This window comes from Rhincodon typus, chromosome 1 (assembly GCF_021869965.1).
Source record: "Rhincodon typus isolate 14 chromosome 1, sRhiTyp1.1, whole genome shotgun sequence".
Taxonomy (NCBI): domain Eukaryota; kingdom Metazoa; phylum Chordata; class Chondrichthyes; order Orectolobiformes; family Rhincodontidae; genus Rhincodon; species Rhincodon typus.
Window position 1 is genome coordinate 79,350,159 of NC_063332.1, and position 20,931 is coordinate 79,371,089.

The following is a 20,931-nucleotide window of genomic DNA, read 5'->3' on the forward strand; positions in this document are numbered from 1 at the left end:
GAACCGTCATTAAAATTATACAAGTCACCAGTCAGGCCATAACCAGAAAACTGTGAACAGTTTTGTGCCCCTTATTTAGGGAAAGATATACTAGAATTGAAGGCAGTCCGGAAAATGGTCACTAAGTTGATCACAGGTAAGGAAGGGTTTCCTTAAGGGAAGAGGTTCAGTAGGTTGGGCCTAAACTCATTGGTGTGTATCATACAGAAGAATGGTAGGTGACCTTATTGAAACATACAAGAGTCTTAGTGGAAAGATTGTTTTCCCCTTGTGGGAGAGTCTGGGACCAGAGAGCATAATCTCAGAATAAGGGGTTGCATATTTAAGATGGAAACAAGGAGAAATTTCTTCTTTGAGTGTAGCAAATCTGTGGAATTCTTTACTGAAAAGGGCTGTTGAAGCTGAGTCATTAATGATATTCAAGTCTGACATAGATTTTTAATCAGTAGGGGAATCCAGGGTTATGGGGAAAGGCAAGAAAGTGGAATTGAGAATTATCAGTTCAGCCACAATCTTACTGAATGCTGAATGGGCTGAATGGCCTACTTCTGGTCCTGCACCTATGGTCTTGTTAGATCTAATTCTGCTATTGGACAACATTTGCTAAGTAAGAATTACACTGGAAACTAATTTCGAATTATCAGTTGGGCTCACAGTTTGATTCATTGTCACTTGCTAGAAGCTATATACATTCACACCCTGTTCTTTGTGGGTGAAAGGATTATGGAAACTGCCGATCTGTGTTGTATTTTCCATGATAACATCCTGACCAATCTGAGTCTATGTGCCTTGTTGGAGTTTAATCAGCTTCCTATGATTGACAGTTAGCATTGCTGCACCAGCTCCACGCCTACAATGGTCCAAGCAAATTAACGCCATCTTCTCTTGCTGTATAAATTGTTGTTCCCTTTCAAAGTTTATTTTCTTGCATCCCAGTCTTATTGAGTGCAATATGACAGCCTTCAGTGTAGTGTTTCTAGTTCACACTCGACATGGACCTGCAGCACACAACTGCACAAAAAGGAGGTAAAGGATAGCTAGGGCAGAACATAATGCACACCCCCTCTGGAACTTTTGATAAAAGGTATATTCAATCAGGTGGGAAGGAAGCATGTTGAGATTGCTTGAGCTTTCCAACTCCACACTGATTAATTAGGGCAGTGGAATAGAATTTTTCCTACTTCTTGAATCCAGCATCAGTATCAAGCACTCCCAGGTCAGTTACAGCACAGCCAGATGCAAATTGAAAGGTGTGGAGGTCTTTGAATAGCTTTCCAGAATTGCTCACAATTGGGGTCCTTACTCAACAATTAATTCCAACCCGATCCCCGTCTCGTCATCAGTGATGCATTTGGACTCTGGGGTTGTGGTCACTCATTCGAAGGCGCAGTGCCTGATCCATGAGTGAATATTAGGAAGGGTGGGCAGGGTGAGAGCCATCCGTCTACCCTTGCTGCGGACTGGCTTAAACGTGACTGCAACACCACCAGCACCTTCTTGTCATTATTGACTTGTAGCCTGGGATGCATCAAACATTCTAGGCCTTGGCTAAGTGACGGACTGGCAGCAATGCCTATTTCTTCATTGGTGCTGCTGTTAAGTAGAGCATCCAAAATGTAATTGACTGGTAACTTTAGGCTGGCAGGATATCCACACCTTGGTCCTTAATCCTGGGGCAGGCTGGCTATTCAGTTAAGTGGCACTTAGTCTGATGGACTCTCCAGTGAGGAGACAATGTGGGGCTTTTGCTGGAACCCTAGCTCTGTAGGCAGCAGGTGAGACCCTTGCTGTCTCCATTAATACCCCACACCTCGTGTGTAAAATGGAAAAATGTCACCATGCTGGAGCCAAGTTTTCTCCTCTGAAATTGGACTTTGAGGACATTGTTGGGTCAGAGTGTAAGGACCTTTTAGTTTGCATCTGGCTGTGCTGTAACTGACCTGGGAATGCTTGATACTGATGCCGGATTCAAGAGGTAAGAGGAGTTCTATTCCACTGCCCTTGTTAAACACTTTTAAAACCTATTCTCCATTTGACCTTTAGGAAAACTTTGAAAAGTTTGTTGTAAATGGAAATTTTTTTTTGAAGCAGATTTTAAGTAGTTAATCTGTGTTGGACTGGTGTCATTATACTGCTAACTTGTCAGGTTGCTGGTGATAATGTAAGCACTATAACAATCAACAAACAAGTAGCTCCTAGTAACAATCAGTACATGAGGTTGTCTGCTTTCTACTGCAGGCAGATTATTGTGAATGTGACGCATTAAGCAGTCCGTTTTAGAAACCTAGTTGAATCATTTGACCCCATGGTTTTTTGCCATATCTTTCTCCACAATCCAACATTTCAAGCAAAAAATTATCATTCTGATTTTTTAAAAAGTTAATGTATGAACAATAGGAGACTGGGAAAGACCTCCTTGTCCATTCAGCCTGTTCCACGTCAGTCTTCAGTCAGTCAAGGGATATAGGCATAACTGACTGGGCCAGTATTAACTGTCTGTCGTTAAATGCCATGGAGAAAGTGGTGGTGAGCTGAATTCTTGAACTGCTGCAGGCCCCCATGCTGTGTAGAGAAAACCACAATGCTGGTTGAGAAGGAGTTCCAGGATTTTGACTCAGCATCTGTGAACAAACAGCATTACATTTCCAAGTCAGTATGGTGTGTGACATGGAGAGGATTGTGCAAGTTGTGGTGTTCCTATGTAGCTGCTGCTTGTCCTTTTGATGGGAAAAGTTGTAGATTGAAAGGTGCTGTTGAAGGAGCCTTGGTGACATCTTACAGTGCGTCTTGTAAATGGTGCATATTGCTGTTACTATACATCAGTGATGAAGGAAGTGAATATAGGTGATGGATGTGAGTCAATCAAGTGGGCTGCTTTGTCCTGGGTGATGTTGATCTTGAGTGTCGTTAGAGCTGCACACATCCAAGCAAGTGGGAAATATCCTATCTGACTTGTGCCTTGTGGATCGTGGATGGGCACTGGGGAAACAGGAGGTGAGTTATTTGCTGCAGAATTCCTGGTCTCTGACCACCACTTACAGCCACACTAATTATAGCTGGTCCAGCTAGTTTTTGGTCGATGGTAACCCCTTTGCATGTTGATGGTAGGAGATTCAGCAATGATAATGCCACTGAAAGTCAAGCGATAATGGTTAGATTCTTTCTTATTGGAGATGGTCAGTCACTAGCCCTGATGTAGTGCTAATATTACTTGTATTTATCAGCACAAGGGAGTTGACCAGGGCTTGCTACGTATGGATATGGACTGCTTCAGTGTCTGAGCTGTTGCAAATGATGCAAAACATTGTGCAAACAATAGGAAAGATTCCCTACGCCTGACCTTTTGATGGAGGGAAAAGTCAATGATGAAGCAGTTGAAGATAGTTGTGCCTGGAACATGACATTTAGAAACTCCAGCAGTAATGTTCTGAAGCTGAGATGATTGATCTCCAACCACAACTACCTTCCTTTGTGTCAGATATGACCATTATAGAGTTATCCCCTCATTCCCATTGACTCCAGTTTTACTAGGGCTCCTTGATGCCAGACTCTGTCAAATGCTGTCTTGATATCAAGGGTAGTCATTCACACCTGGAGTTCATCTCTTTTGACCATGCTTTGACCAAGTCTGTAATGAGGTCAGGAACTGAGTAGCCCTGGTAAATCACTCACTGAGCATTTGTGACCGGGTTGTTCTTTTATAAATGCTGTTTGATGGCATATTGATGACTCTTTCTTCTCACTTTGTTGATGATTGAGAGTAGGCTGATATTAGTCCATGTTGGATCAATCCTGCTTTTTTATGCATGAGATATGCCTGTTGCAAATTTCCACATTGTCCAATACATTCTAGTTTTGTACCTTTACTGGAAAAGCTTGGTTGGGGTGTGACTAGTTCTTTTGGCACAGATTTTCATAATTATTGCTGGACCTATTGTCCGAGACCATAGCCTTTTGCAGTATCCAGTATCTTCGGACGTTTTTTGATATGATTTTTGCATTGTACAATGCTGTGAACCTCAGGAAGGTTCAGAGATCCCAACAACGGGGCCATTTCTGAAGAAAGATCCCGACCCAAAACGTCAGCTTTCCTGCTCCTCTGATGCTGCCTGGCCTGCTGTGTTCCTCCAGCTCCACACTGTGTCATCTCTGACTCCAGCGTCGGCAGTTCTTACTATCTCTTGGACAGGCTAAGCTTGTGTTTGCTGGAGTTTAGAAAATTCTGAGGCAAATTGATTTAAACATATAAGATCCTGAGGGGGCTTGTCAAGGCTAGAAAAGGAGTGGATGTTTCCTCTTGTGGGAGAATCTAGAATTGGGGATAACTAATTTAAAAATAAGTAAGACCGAGAAGGAGATTTTTTTTCTCTCTGAGGACTGTGAGTCTTTGACCTCTCCTTTTCAAAATGTGGTGGTTTAAAAAGTTGCGCTAACTTGATGTGAAATGATTCTTTGTAAATAGTGATTTTTCAAAAGCATTGCTTATCTACTACCATTTCTTCTAATTTAGTTTCCCAATCGATTCTTGCAACCATGTTTCTCACAGTTACAAGTTTAATTTTCTTTAGATTTAACACCGAAAGTGCAAGATTTTTCAGAGTAATATCTGAATCCCAATACTGTTTAATGAAGTAAACCACTTTATACATGAGATGAATTAAAAGAGTGAAGAGTTTTCCACTTCCATAATACTGGTCAATTTACTGGTTAAACATTAAAGGTTTCTTACCAAAGCCACTGCATCATCAATACTGCATTAAAATACAATTAAATTATCAAACGTGATTATATGATGACATGTGAAGTTAGCAAAACCTTTTAAACCTACCTGTCAAAAGGTTTCCTCTGACATGAGATTTTTTTTCTGTCTAAGGACTGTGAGTCTTTGACCTCTCTTTTTCAAAAGGTCTTGGATTAAAAGGTTCTGCTAGCTCCCTTTGTCATGTGAAATAATTCTTTGTAAATAGTGATTTTTCAAAAACATTGCTTATCTACTACCATTTCTTCTTCAACTGATATGAATCACATCTTCCTCAGAAACCTGCAAAAATTGGTATGATTCCATGAAAATTGTGGGGGATCTGAAATCCCATGCCCTTTAAAAATACTGCATGATGGCAGTTGAGTGGGAAATCTCAACATTCGGTCATACCCACCTCTTTTCCTTTCAGAATATAGGTTTGCCCTGCATGGGAACAACAGAATCCGGTCCTCTATCTCTGTGCTAGCTAGCCTGCAACTTGCTTTGCAATAGCAATAAGAAATGGGGATGACAACATTCAGGAAGTGCTAAGTGCCAAGTCACTGCTCACACTGGAAGTAGCAAATTTTGGAAATCAATAGGTAAATCCGCCTTGAATAGTTTATCAGCCAGCCTGTACTGACAAAATTGCAACAAAGTGCCTGCTCTTTGTTGTAAGTTTGGATGACAGATTTGAATTTGGCTATTAGCGTATATGGTAGAATTGACAGCGGTGATGTGGCTGATTTAGATAATTTTTCTTTAAATTAAACTAATTATTCAAATGTACCACTCAATCACCCAGCACACAACAGACAATATGGTGGTGTGTTGGAATTTGCCCTTTCACTTTGGCGAAAGTCAGAGTTGGCCAATTATGTTCCCCTCACAACCAGTGAGTTGTGTTGGAACACCAACATAATGTCTGCAGTTTGCAGGCTGAATTTAATGTTTGGAGATTGGAAATGGTCCAGGGCTCCTAATATAGATTTCCTGCAGGCAGCATGAATCCATTGCTCATTTGAGACTTCATTGTATTGGAAAAGTTGAAATTTGTCCACTCCAAAACTGCATTATTTAAATAAAAATACAACTTTAAAATGTACAAATCATACATTGAATTGTCTATCTTAGAATAAATGAATTTTAGTTCAGATGTTTTTAATCAACCTGTGGAGCAGGTGGAACTTGAATTTACACTGCACCACAAGAGTCTTTGAATGAATTTTAGTGTATTCTCTCAGATTAGTAGAGATTTGACCAACCTCCTCAACTACATTATGCATATATACCATATGTGGTAGCTTTTGTTCTTTATTTTTTAAATATTTCACCAACATCCTTTAGTGTATCTGTTAGTAATTAGATTTATTGAGGTTTTATGTAGCTAGGAATACCACTTCTTTAAAAATTGAATTTTATTCAGTAAGTATGCAAGAGCAAGCTTCTAAAGCCGTTAGTGCAATTGAGTATTCACACATGGCAACTGACTTTTCTGTAAAAGAGCAGTTTAAAGTTGTTATAACAGATTGTACCACTCAGTAGTCCATTTGATTTCACTACAACAGATTGCTGTGTCAATACAGTGATGTTTCCTTCCAAAGACTTGTGTACTGCATATAATTATTGCTACCCAAAAACAAAGTTACATAAGAAGTACATTGCAATAAGAAACTTCAAATAAAGTTTTAAAAATGCACAAAGAAGTACACTTTTATCTTGGGCCATTTTTAAGCTTGATAATTGTATATTTTTTAACAAAACAGCAGCAACAACTCACATTTGTATCACATCTTTAACATACTAAAACATTACCAAGTTGCTTCTGGGTAGCATAATACGAAAAAACTTAATGCTGAACCAAAAAACAAGTTATTAAGAGTGGTGATTAAAAATCTTGCTAAAGAAGTGAGTTTTAAAGATAGTTTTAAATAAAGAGGTAGGTGGAGTGACAGAAATTTAGGAAGAGAAAGTGTAACATGGTAGTATTTGACCAACATACAATGTATTTGCTCATTTCTAATACCATGGTTGAATTGTTTTCTGCATATAGTACAGACTGAAAGGTTTGAAATCATTTAAAACTTTAAAGAAACTTTATGCTACATTTTAATACAGAAACTGAAGTTATGAAAGGAAAACTTCCCCAAATGACAGGAAGTGAAGTGTGGCCAAAACCCAGAACATCCACCAATTGAACATGGCACCTATCATTTTTGTGGTGCCAGGACAGTGAGTGGAGCACCTTTCATTCACTCACATTTTACAGAGGCAGCTGCCAGATGGTCACGGGGCATTTTGAAGGAGGTCAGATGGGAGAGGTCAGTGCAGTTTGGGAGTGGTCAGATGCTCCAAGCTGAATGAATCCTCCTTTAATCTTCAGTGTTCAGGCTGAGTGTGGGCTTTCACTCCTGAGCTGTGTGGTGAACAACTAATCTGTATATTCCCAACTAAGGTATAGGCCTGGCCATTTCTACGCCTTGGCCTCTACCTCTCACATGACTGCAGACTATGCATGACAAAACCGTAAACTTCCCTCTTTATGATGTTCACTGAGACACCTCTAACTTAATCACAAAATGACTCCCACTGCCATCTTGCCCGTGGCAATGGGAAACACATTAGCTTTATATCTAGGAAAAAATTCTAATAATTAATTCTAGATCCAAATTTTGTTTCGGAAATAAAGAGACAGTTATAACACAACTGTTTACAACTTGATACTTATTATTGTTCTTTTTGGGATACTCTGTCTATTCATTGTGGACTTAGAAACCCCAGGCTCTGAATAAAGTAACAATCCCAAACAATAATAATTTTATAGTCTAAAGGACACAATTCTAGAACTTAAAACTCTTGTATACCTCACAATTGTAACACTATACAAAGATGTATTATCTGCCAAACCACCAGTTTAAATAGCAGGAAAAATTCCTGAGGATGGTAAACAATAGCAAGATCCAAAATAAGGGCAAAAAAAATGCCTCTTAGATTAGGCAACATCCATAAATAGGGAAACAGAATGAAAGATCCTTGACCTGTAAAGTTAACTTTGTTTCTGCCACCACAAATATTGTCTGACTTGCTGATCGCTTCCAGTATTCTGTTTTTATTCCTTACGCTTAACATTGAATCCAGTAAAGTATAATATGGACTGTATTAGGATTTGGGTTCATTGTGTTGTTTGCCCATCTTGACTTCAAGAAGGACTGCAGAATTCTTTATGTTGAGACATTTGATTATTTCTGGACTGGGATAAGCGTGGACCAGTATCTCTGCTGTGGCTATCAGAGACCAGTGAGCAACTATTGGAAATTGGTAGGAGGATATGAAGAAATTCTGTCATCTAATAGGTGTGATGATTTCAGACTACTTCATTGAGGTTTCAGCCCAGGGCATTCATTTTGACACCTGAATACTTTGGTCTTGGAAAACAAATTTTAAGACGCCTTTCTGAGATAAGAACAATAGGATAATTCAGTAAACATTCATTGTAAATGATAAATATTTTATTTGTTACTTCTGTTTATTAAATTTCCATAAAAACTGATAGTCAATCCAACTCTTTAGTCCTCTTGACTTCTTCTCATTTGTTCTCAGGTTGTAGTGAGAGAGGCCTGTGGGAATGCACCATTGACAAGACCTGTATCGAGCGTACAATGATCTGTGATGGCTTCCAGGACTGTGCTGACAAAGCAGACGAAAAGAATTGCTGTAAATCCCCATTGGTGTTTTCAATTTCTTTTGTTACCAAATTGAATGTTTTGCTTAGAGCATGTCCTTTTTAATGCATCTAGCAATGTGCTTTTGCAATCATCTTTCTGTTCCAAATTTATTCAGCTAAACATACAGATTTTGTAAATATTAATATAGCTCTGCAACTACTCAGTACACTGAGCGTAATCAGCACCCTACATTGTCGTAATGTGTTTTCCCCATTACAAGGCCATGACCTATGAGACAAAGTGTTTAGATAACACTAGGAATTTGAGATTATCTGCATAACACAAAATCAAAAGTTTCTATTATTTTAACATAGAGGCTATTCTTCTGATGACTATGAATTACTAGGCTGTTCCAACTGTGCGACGAAACCATAACTGATGAGGGACAAACAGAACTGTGACTGAGGTCTCTCTCAGGAGTGAATGGGCTTTCAAAATTCACGAGTTAACATGTAAAGTCTGCTTACTGCATTTGCCTTATTAGAATTTCTTTCATAAATTGTTGGTATTGAAGTTTTTACTGAATTGCATACCCTGATGTGGTTTATTTAATAATTGTATTTTATTTTACATTTTCACAAGTCAAATATTTCATTCAAATGCAGGAATATGATTTTGAAAATATTTTTTCAGAACTTCAGTTTAATTTTCTTAATAGAGAAAGCAATATAGCACTTGCAATTATAGGAGGTGAACAATTACAGCCATATACTTTCAAAGGAGAAGCTACCCTTCAGTAACTAATTGGAGTTCAAGATGGGATTGGTCTGTCATGGGAAATGGTCAAGACATTTTACAGCAGGGTGTAACGAAATGCCCACTTTAAGGGCATTTAAATGGCCATTGGATAAACATATGGATGATAATGGAATATTTTAGGTTAGATGGGCTTCAGATTGGTTTCACAGGTCGGCGCAACATCGAGGGCCGAAGGGCCTGTACAGCGCTGTAATGTTCTATGTTCTATGTTCTATGTTTAGGGAATACGCTCATCCTCTTTGTCAGGTGTGTGTCTTAGAAAATTTGTTTTGAATTAAAAGTTTAAAAATATTGTAAAACTCAAAGAGAACCAAGTTAATTCAACCAAACTCAAGATATTCTTAATTTCAAACATGAAATTGTTTATTTTCTTTGAGTAACATTTAAGGAATATTTGCATGGAGCAATAGCCTTGGATGGATTTGTCTGTGAGTTAGGTTTATTTTCTTCTAAAATTTGAGCTATTCTACTCTGTCAAGAAATAGGACAGAATATTTTATGGCTTATTTTAAAGATATTTCTGATTCCTTCTGCTTTTTTTTTCTAGCATCTTGTAAAGACAATGAGGTAGTCTGTGTTAACCATGCCTGTGTTCCCCGTCATGTTTGGTGTGATGGGCAGAGAGATTGCCCTGATGGCTCAGATGAATGGAACTGTGGTGAGTATTACATAACCTTTGGTTGATTAGGACACTATTCCCTCACCTCATGGGCTAGACTCCCAAGTTCATTTTGCTTAATTTTGGACTGTTGGCTCTGCTATCAGTGATTTATGCTATTCTTTGATTATTAATGCTACTGTTTCTTAACCTGGTATAGCATTACTGCTGAAACTGTAATTATGAAGAAGGTTTTCTAAGATTACAAAGGGATCTTGATCAAATGGGTCAATGGGCTGAAAAATGGCAAATGGAGTTCCATCTGGATAAATGCGAGGTATTGCATTTGAGAACAACAGACAGGGTAGGGCTTATACAGTTAATAATAGGGCCTTGGGTAGCATTATAGAACAGAGGGACCTAGGGGTGCAGGTACATAATTCTTTGAAGTTTCGTCAAAAAGTTTTGGTGGTTAAAAAGGCATTTGGCACGCTTGCCTTCATTGCTCAGTCCTTTGAGTATAGGAGTTGGGAATTTTATGTTGAGTTTGTACAGGATGTTGGTGAGGCCTCTTCTGGAATACTGTATCCAGTTCTGGTCGCCCAGTTACAGGAAGGATAATATCAAGCTGGAGAGGTTCAGAAGAGATTTACCAGGATGTTGCCAGGTATGGAAGGCTTAAGACTGGATAGGCTGGGACATTTTTTTACTGGAAGTTGAGAGGTGACCTGATACAAGTTTATAAGATAATGAGAGGTATAGATAGAGTTGATGGTAGTTGTCTTTTCCCTAAGATGGGGAATTTCAAGACTAGGGGCACTTTTTTAAGGTGAGAGGAAAGAGATTTAAAAACGACATAAGAGGCAAAGTTTTTACACTGAGGGTGGTTCGCGTGTGGAATGAACTTCCTAATGAAGTGGTCGATGTGGGTACAATTACAACATTTAAAAAACATTTGGATGGATACATGAATAGGAAAGGTCTGGAGGGAAATGGGCTAGGAGCAGGCAGGCAGAACTAGTTTAGTTTGAGATTATGTTCAGCACGGACTGGTTGGACCGAAAGGTTTGTTTCCACTCTGTGACTCTATGACTATGAGCTACTGAGTTTTCACAAACCCTTGCTGCATCAGTAGGACATGAAACTAATCCCTACAGTGTGGAAGCAGGCCATTCAGCCCATTGAGTCAATACTGACCCTCCAAAGAGCATCCCACCCTAACCCTATCCTTGTAATTCTGCACTTTCCTCGACCAATCCAACTAACCTGCACATCTTTGGACTGTGGCAGGAAAGTGCAACACCTAGAGGAAACCCATGCAAACACAGGGAAAATGTGTAAAGTTTGCACAGTCACCCAAGGCTGGAATCAGTTCTGGTTTCCTGACGCTGTGAGGCAGCAGTGTAAACCAATGAGCCGCTGTGGCACCCCCATATTACTCTTGCAACTTGCTAGCTAGTAGGAAACATTCATTGCTATACAAATGCATTCGTAGTCTGCTCAGTGCTGCGACATCACAGTCCTGCCAATTCAAGTACTGATCCCAGCTGATGTTATCACTGGACAAGAGAGATAGTCAGAACTACCGATGCTGGAGTCAGGGATAACACAGTGTGGAGCTGGAGGAACACAGCAGGCCAGGCAGCATCAGAGGAGCAGGAAAGCTGACGTTTCTGGTCAGGACCCTTCTTCAGAAATGGGGGAGGTGGCGGGAGCTCCGAAATAAATAGAGAGAGAAGGAGTGGGGCTGGGGAAGTTAGGTGGGATGGTGATAGGTGAGTGCAGGTAGGCAGTGGTGGGGATTGGTCAGTGAGGTGGGAGGAGCGGATAGGTAGGAGAGAAGATGGACAGGTCAAGGACACGGGGATGAGAGGGAGGGTTGGTCATGGGATGAGGTCGGGGATGGGGAGGTTTTGAAGCCAGTAAAGTCCACATTGAGACCATTGGGTTGTAGGCTCCCAAGGCGGAATATGAAACGCTGCTCCTCCAGTTTCTGGGTGGTGTCATTGTGACACTGGAGGATGCCCAGGATGGACATGTCGTCTGGGAGTGGGAGGGGGAATTGAAATGGTTCGGGACTGGAAGGTGTTGTCGTTTGTCACGAACAGAGTGCAGGTGCTCTGCAAAATGGTCTCTGAGCCTCCACTTGGTCTCACTGATGTAGAGAAGGCCACATCGGGAGCAGCAGATGCAGATGCAGACCACATTGACGGATGTGCAGGTGAACATCAGTCTGATGTGGAAGGTTATTTTGGGGCCTGAGATGGAGGTGAGGGGGGAGATGTAGGGGCAGGTGTAGCACTTCCTGCAGTTGCAGGGAAAGGTGCCAGAGGTGGTAGGGCTAGTGGGGAGTGTGGAGCGGACAAGGGATTCATGGAGAGAGCGGTCCCTACGGAAGGCAGATCGTGGTGGGAAAGGAAACATATCCTTGGTTGTGGGGTGAGATTGCAGGTGACGGAAGTGGCAGACACTTCACCTGCACATCCGTCAGTGTGGTCTACTGCATCCGCTGTTCCTGATGTGGCCTCCTCTACATCAGTGAGACCAAGCGGAGGCTCAGAGACCGCTTTGTAGAGCACCTGCACTCTGTTTGCAACAAACGACAACACCTTCCAGTCGCGAACCACTTCAACTGCCCCTCCCACTCCCTGGACGACATGTCCATCCTGGGCCTCCGCCAGTGCCACAACGACATCACCCGGAAACTGAAGGAGCAGCACCTCATATTTCACCTCGGGAGCCTACAACCCAATGGTCTCAATGTGGACGTTACTAGTTTCAAAATCTCTCCACCCCCGTCTCATCATATGACCAACCCTTTCTCTCATCCCCGTGTCCTTGACCTGACACAACCTGTTCATCTTCTCTCCCACCTATCTGCTCCTCCTACCTCACTGACCAATCCCCACCACTGCCTACCTGCACTCACCTATCACCTACCTTCCCCAGCCCCAACCCTCCTCTCTATTTATTTCAGAGCTCCCTTCCCCTCCCCCATTTCTGAAGAAGGGTCCTGACCTGAAACATCAGCTTTCCTGCTCCTCTGATGCTGCCTGGCCTGCTGTGTTCATCCAGCTCCATACTATGTTATCACTGGACAAATTGGGTCACAGAATGAAATCTAGCTTGTTGGGTCATTTTTATTTAATATAGTGGTCATTCACCGAAAAATGGGCACACAAGGCTACAGATTTTCTTTAACGATTAAATTGAAGTTTATTACACAAAAGAAAAGAGAGAAACCGATCCATTTAAATACAGAACACGGCTTGAAAGATCTTTAAAGAATTTAGCAACTCTCTAGTTCCAGCAAATGTAGCTCTAGCCGCACCGACCTCAGCACAAATTGTAGTGGGGCCAGATGAGTCTCTAAAGTGTTTCTTAATTGGAGGTTTGATAGCTTCAATTGGCTCAGGATCATGTGGGCCACTGCAAGATTACAGTGGGTGACTGCCAATCCAGCCCCAGGGGTAATGTAAAATACCACACATGGCATAATTATGGTTATAATCTAATAAAAATTCATTGCAGTGAACAAATGTATAGAAAAGTACAATAAATTAGTGACACCGGTATTATTCTCAGATTGGAGAACCTTAAGGGGAGATTAAATTATGTTGAACAATGTTATGAAGGGTAAGAGTATTTAAGGAGAAGCTGTTACTACTAGCAGATAGTAACCATGGGGCACAGATTTCAGTTAATTGGCACATGAATCAAAGAGAGATGAGATTTGATTTTTACAGGGCACGTTATTATGATCTGGAATACCACTGAAGGTTATTCAATCATAATTTTCATAAAGAAATTGGATAAAGACTTAATAGGGAAAACAATTCAATGCTGTAGGGATGGGTGGGGAGCAGGACGATTTAGATAGTGCTTTAGAAAGGACCACACATGCATTAAAACCGAAGCATGGGGATGTGGTGGTGTTGTGATAATGTCATTGTACCAGAACTCACAGACTGATGTTCCAGGGATGAGAGTTCAAATGCCTCATGGCAGATGGTGAAATTCGATTTTAATAAAAATCAAGAATAAAAAATGGTGACTATGTGGTCAACTCATATAGTTAACTTTAGGAATGTTCTTTAGGGAAGGAAATCTGCAATCCTTACCTGGTCTGAACTACATATGACTGCAGACACACAATGTGCTGGACCCTTTACTGTCCTCTGGGCAATTCAGGATGGCCAATAAATGCTGTTCTAGCCAGCGATGCCTGTATCCCATGAAAAAAAATACATGGCCTCCTTCTGTCCTTTATGATTCAATGATAACATATTATTATTCCTGTTTGTTTGTTTACAGTGTCACTGTCGGACAGTGCAGCTTCCTTGTCACAGCTAGTTGTCCACAGGTCAACTTCTGACTATCACGTATGTGCTGATGATTGGCAAGAAGAGCTCAGCCAGCTGGCGTGCAAGCAGATTGGTTTAGGGTAAGGTCAGTAGCATGTAGTGCTGTAGATTCTTGGCTAAGGGGCACTTTCAACACTCAACTGCATTTGCAATACATCTGCAGTGTGTTAGCCTGCTTAGCCACAACTTGTTGATTGACATTGTAAGTGCTCCTTTAGGTTTTTTTTTGAACTCACGAAAAGTTGATTCACTCACTGGTAGAAAAATGGCCACTTTGGCAAAGTGTTGAAAAGTTGGGTTGTAGAGTCATACTGCAATTCAGCTTAATGTTCTTCACTAGACCAAATCCAGATGGAGCCAAAAATGACAATTGTAATAAAAACATAAACAAGAACTTCTTGAAGAAGTTTGGATAAAGTGCCTACTGATCCCTGGCAGACGTGTGCTAGGACTTCAGTTTGACTTTCAAACATCATTTGTCACAACATGACCCTGTCAAGGGTGTTATCTAGTTGTAAATAGATTACCTTGCAATTTATGATGGATTTTCAAACAATAAAAAAAATCTGAAGTACAAATGGCATGCGCCCAAGTTTTATAGACATCCTGTAAATGTTTTAACACTGTTAGATAGTGAGGGCAATGCTGCTTTGAAGAATGTTTCTAGAATCTGAGCTGAATGTGTAAATGCAGGATGTTGCCTCCACAGTCTGTTATGTTTGGTTGTGTGACTCTCCAACTTCCTCTAGTCCCCTGAATCTATGTGTTCCACTGTGTTTTTTGGGAGTTGAAGGTTGCTGGGGAATGGTTGTACAACACAGTTTGCTGTATCTTGTCTAAGTGACCATTGTTATTATGTAAGTATCAGATTTGCAATCCTAAAACAAATGATGTTATTTTCTTATTTCTGCCTCAAGATAATTTTAAACATTGTTAAGAATAGTACCCTTTGAGATTGCAAGTAACCCTTATCCTGACCTTAATACCTTTCAGTAAGGTTAAAAGGTTTGAATTAAGCTTTGTTTTTAATAATGTATGCTGAATATTGTTGATTGGATTCAAGATTGAGTCCATGCATTTTTAACATTCAGTTATCCTTAACACTTTATCAGTCAAGAAACTGTTGAAATCTGACCTGACTATTAAAAAATCTAGTTCAATTTTGGGATGTAGGTTTATAGTTAAGGCCAGTCTTCAATGACCTGAGAAAGTGATAGGTGAGCTGCCTTCTTCATTTGAGGGGATGGTAATGTATTTCCAAGTTGGTTGTCAGTTTATTAGTGTCAAGCATGATGTAGCTAACATCATGCCGAAAAGGGTTAAGTTGCATGAAAAGTTATGGATAAAGTTAAAGGGATTTGGGGGTGGGGTTGTGGGGGCTACAGTTCAGGAAAGGGTTTAAAGCAATAAGACAGAGAGTATGGAAAAGGTCAGAAATCTAACTTCAGACACAGCAGATAAGGGGATGACTATGAGAATGGAGGCAGTCAACTCAGGACGAGGGTGCTGTACTTAAACGCGTGCAGTATATGAAACAAGGTAAATAAGCTTGTAGCGCAGATTGAAATAGGTGGGTATGATGTTATGGGCAACACAGAAACGTGGCTTCAAGGGACTCAGGACCAGGACCTAAATATCCAAAGATGCACATCCTATTCGAAAGGACAGGCACATAGGCACATGTGCAGACTGGGCAGAGTTGCCCTGTAAGTAAGAAATTAAATTAAATCAATAAGCAAGAAGTGATAAAGAGTTGGAAGGCATAGAATCTGGGTAGAATTGAGGAACTACAAATGAAAAAAGACCCCAATTAGAGTCATGTACAGGCCTCCTGGCCATAGTCAGGATATAGGGCTGAAAATAAATCAGGAGATAGAAAAGATGTTTAAGGCACTGTTCCAGTAATCCTGGGGGACTTTAATATGCAGGTGGACTGGGAAAATCAAGTTGGTAGCAAATCCCAAGAAATCTGTGCGATGTCTATGTGATATTTTCTTTGGGGCAGCTTGTGGAATTCTGGTTTTGGTAATGTGTAATGAAACAGACTTGATTAGGAAGTTTAAGGTGAAGGAAACCCTAAGGGGCAATGATCATAATATGGTGCAATTCACTCTGCAGGTTGAGAATGAGAATCTGGGCTCAGCTGTAATGGTATTACAATTGAGAAAAGGTAACTACAAAGATGTGAGGACGACCTGTCTATTGTTGATTAGAAGGGACAAAAACAGAAATTCTGAGGAAGGGTCACCGGACCCGAAACGTTAACTCTGATTTTTCTTCACAGTTGCTGAGCTTTTCCAGCAACTTCTGTTTTTGTTTCTGATTTACAGCATCCGCAGTTCTTGCGGTTTTTATTGGAAGGGGATCGTAGCAGGGAAGATGGTGGAGCAGCAATGGCAGGAGTTTCTGTGGATAATTCAGGAGAAATTCATTCCAAGGAAGAAGAAACATATTAAGGGGAGGACAAAGCAACCACGTCTAACATAGAATGTTCAGAGAGAGCATAAAAGCAAAAGAACAAACGTACAATTTCGTAAAGATAAGTAGGAAGTCAGAGGATTGGGAGTCCTTTATAGACCAACAGAGGACAACTAGAAAAAACAAATAGGGGGAGAAGATGAAATATGAGGTTAAAGCTTGCTAGTAATATGAAAGAAGATTGCAAGTTTTTTTTAGATGTCTAAAAGGTAAAAGAGACGCAAGAGTAGACAAAGACTGCTGAAAATGAGGCTGGAAAAGTAGTAATGAGGAACAAATAAATGGTGGAGGAACTGAATCGGTATTTTGCATCAGTCTTTAAATGGAAGACACCAGCAGCATACCTGAACTTCAAGAGAGTTGGGGGCAGAGATGTGTATAGTGGCCATCACTAAGGAAAAGGTGCTGGGGAAGCTAAAAGGTCTGGAGGTGGATAAATCACCTGGATCTGATGGACTAAACCAAGAGTTCTGAAGGAAATAGCTGAGGATATTGTGGAGGCATTGATGGTGATCTTTCAGGAATCACTGCAGTCAGGGAGGGTGCTGGAGGACTGGAAAATGTTAAGAAGGGAAAGAGGCAGAAGAAGGTAAGCCTGACCTCAGTCATTGGTAAGATTTTAGAGTCCATTATTAAGCACGAGATTACGGAGTATTTGGAATTGTATGGTAAAATAGAATTGAGTCAGCATGGCTTCATTAAGGGGACGTCATGCCTGACAGATCTGTTAGAATTCTTTGAAGAGGAAATGAGTGAATTAGATAAAGGAGAGCCAGTGGACGTGATCTATTTGGATTTCCAGAAGGCCTTTGACAAGATGCCATACAGGAGGCTACAAAATAAGATAAGTTACTGGCATGGAAAGCAGATTGGCTGACTGACAGAAGACAGAGAGTGGGATAAAGGTGTCATTTTAGGGAATGGCAATCGATAACTAGTGATATTCCACAGGGCTCAGTGTTGGAACCATAACTATTCACTTTATGCATTAACGTTCTGGATGAAGGAACTGAGGGCATTATTGCTAAGTTTGCAGATGACACAATAATAGGTGGTGGGGCAGGCAGTGCTGAGGAATCAGAGAGGCTGCAGAGGGACTTGGGCAGGCTAGGAGTGTGGGCAAAGAAGTGACAGATGGAATACAATGTGGTAAGGGTCTTATTCCTTGCCCCTTGACAAATCTTAGCTTCCAGTATTGAAAAGTTAGTACCGCAACCAAAACCAAATTGAAAGTGTCTTCTCATGCAATCCAAAGCATGACTAAGCATCTCAGAAAGAAACTAGGATGGAGATACTTGTTATAGATCTTTTCTAAATGATAAGGATCCAATGTTTGAAGGATAACAAAAGACAAAAATGTTACTTAAAACAACTCCTCTATTATTCAAAATGTCCTTGATAATTCTTAGAAATTATTTCTTTTGGTATAGCACAAGCACTCAATATTCATCTAAACACAGGAAATAAGACAAGTAAAGGGAAAAATAGGGAGATTCTGATCATTTATAAATTTAAACCATTCTTTTCTCTCCAAGCTCTTAGCCTTTCTTTCCATTTGAATGTTTCTCGTAAAAACTTCACTGTAAACACAGAAGCTATGACTTTTTCAATAAATGGGTCACTGTAAAGGAGTTTAAAGCAATCATTTTTAGACATTATGTGCCTCAAAACTTCCCTATTGGTGGAAATTTATTGATTCCACATTCTCACTGATAGCCAGGTACCTAATGGCAAAGGTTTGAACCCTGTTATGATTGATTAGTGCATTAAATTGTTTAAGATAAACTGGGGAGAAAGTGCCTTTCTGAGAAAAGATGAAAACCAGGTCAAGGCTCCAGAACTCTATTAAGGTTATTAGTAGAAGAGACAGTGGCGGAGTGATAATGGACTGTCAATCCAGGGAGCTAGGTTAATGCTTTGGGAACAAAATTCGAGTTAGAACTAAACAGCTAGTTCAAGGGTAAATAGGGGTGAGCAACCAGCCCATCAGTCATCCCATGAAAAGAATACATTTTAAAATTCACTTATTGACCATCTAATAACTTATTTGCTTTATCAAAGTAATTGTTGCTGGCCAGCGAATATTTCTATAGTTTTGAAAAAAAGACAAATGGAAAAGATTTTGATTAACAACTGCATTTACTACTTGTGTAAAAAGTGTTTTAAAGTTTGTTTTTGCATGTTTCTTGTAGCTTTAGGAAAAGAAAGCCAGATCAAATAATCAATAACCAAAATAGAAATGCTTTCAGTATGTCCTTTATCCCTTGTTTTAACAACTGTCATATGTTTGGTTCACAGAGGCCCTTCAGTCACTCAAATATTGTCAGAATACAATCAAACACAACGTAGAAAGTGGTTACGCCTGGGTTCTAATTGGCAAACTAAGAATGTTTCCACTCTACAGGCCTTATTACTAAAGGGGTAAGCACCATGTTATGAACAAATTAGGAGAGATGAACTGACTCCTCTCTTTTTCCCATCTCTGGGTTGGTTAGAACAGAGATTGAATGTTTAAAAGGATGAAATATTTCCAATTTGGTACATACTCAATTATGTGTGGCTCAGTGTAAAGAAAAAAGTCATCTAGATATGTTTACTAGCAAAGATTTAGTTTTATTACTTAAACTCACACAGGTAGAGATACAGAAAATTATTCAAAAATGAAAATAAGTTCTGACCTCAGCAACACACATGTGCATACAAGCAGACAAAAATACAAGGGTAACACAACAATAACAATTAAAGTTCATGTAAAAATGATCAGATTTTCCTCTGATGACTGGTTAAATAGGTGGCTGGTGTCTTTCCTGTGGACAGTAGAGCTGAGCTGACATTTTTGTTTTTAAAACAAACTGTTGGCAGCAGGTATGTTTTAAGTGGGATATAGCTTTTGACAGACATTTGAGAGATGAGGAGGCATACAGCAGCTGCTTGTATCAGTCTCTTTTGTCCTTGTATCGATCTCTTATGATATTTCAAGGTGGTTCTGGTGAAAGAGCTGTGAATTCTTGATTATTCTGCTACCAATAGCTGGACTTGGCACTTAACAGCCAAGATAGCTGCTGTCACATTTTTCCAACTGGAAGTCATAGTCTCAAATAAGGTATGGTGGAAATCCAACAGACAGTTGTGTATTGCCCCCCACTCCCCTCCAAATTGGATCAAAACTTTTTGTTGCTTAACAAGAAGATGTACATTCTCTTACAACAGTTAGTGGACATTCACTTGTACTGTGTCTGGCAAGCCCATCGATAAAATGAAACCTGTGTCCTCATTGGTCTCAAAGCAATCCTTGAAATTAGCAACTGTGAGAGTCTGCAAAGTCCTCTAGTTATGTCCCTCTATTCTCTACTTCGGAAACATCCAAAAACTTGAAAAGTTCAAGGCTGTAAAAAGATCTGCAGCAATCTTTAAAGTCTACAGTGTCTATTTTTCAAAATGTTTAATATGTGAAACCAATCAATGAAATTATAGATTAGCATTTGACATAACAAATCTTTGAAACAGTCAGTAAATATGTGATGGGATTTGAATGCCAGACCCAAGTAATATAAAACTCTTCAGCAGTGCTAATGGAAGCATGCTGTTGTACCCTGACTTCCTTGGAGGTGTGACCAGGCATCTTGAAATCCAATTGTTGTTGAGCCTGAATTCTATCTGAACTCAAAGACTGCTGTCTCGTTTATTTATCCCATTCATTATCTGTAAATTTTCCCTGGGTTTCTATACATCAAAACTAACTGATAATTGCCTTATAAACCGTCTTGAGAACGTTACATGCCTACTAACTACTCTTCAGATCAATAAGGATTAATTTTAAGGAAAATTAAGTCCTATTACATGTAGTAAAACATCCATAACAGAATGCTACGTGACAGTTTGCAAACATAGTATTTGCCCAGTGGTTACCTTATTACAAATCTTGCCCTTCTTGTCAACTTTGATTGTGCACCCAGATTTAGTAAGTTACAGGAATAGATTTAATGGACAGTTTTTGGCACTTGTTTTTTTCATCATCCATGAATATTTCGTCCATAGACGGCCCTTGTCAGTGAGGTGGTTAGGAGGATTTAACGGGCTTCCACGTCACATCTGATGAAGGGGGTTTAATCACACTCACTAGATTTAGGTATCCCTTTAGATTTCAGTAACAGAATTCAGAACAAGAGACACTTAGAACAGAGATTGATCTTACACTGTCTGACACAAAGGTGGTAATGATAATTTTCCTCACTGACGTCAGCAGACAAATGCTCAATACCGTAT

The 20,931-nt window shown here is 40.0% G+C and overlaps 1 protein-coding gene across 7 annotated transcripts in view; it reads left to right on the forward strand.

Annotated features, from left to right (window-relative positions):
• corin (corin, serine peptidase) overlaps positions 1-20,931 on the forward strand; it is a 331,902-nt gene that overhangs the window by 281,493 nt on the left and 29,478 nt on the right. For all 7 annotated transcript variants that reach the window (XM_048597970.1, XM_048597932.1, XM_048597938.1 and 4 more), the window contains exons 14-17: positions 8,342-8,455; positions 9,773-9,883; positions 14,138-14,267; positions 18,964-19,086. In XM_048597970.1, coding sequence (XP_048453927.1) covers positions 8,342-8,455; positions 9,773-9,883; positions 14,138-14,267; positions 18,964-19,086 — 478 coding nt within the window. The remainder of the gene's footprint in view (positions 1-8,341; positions 8,456-9,772; positions 9,884-14,137; positions 14,268-18,963; positions 19,087-20,931) is intronic.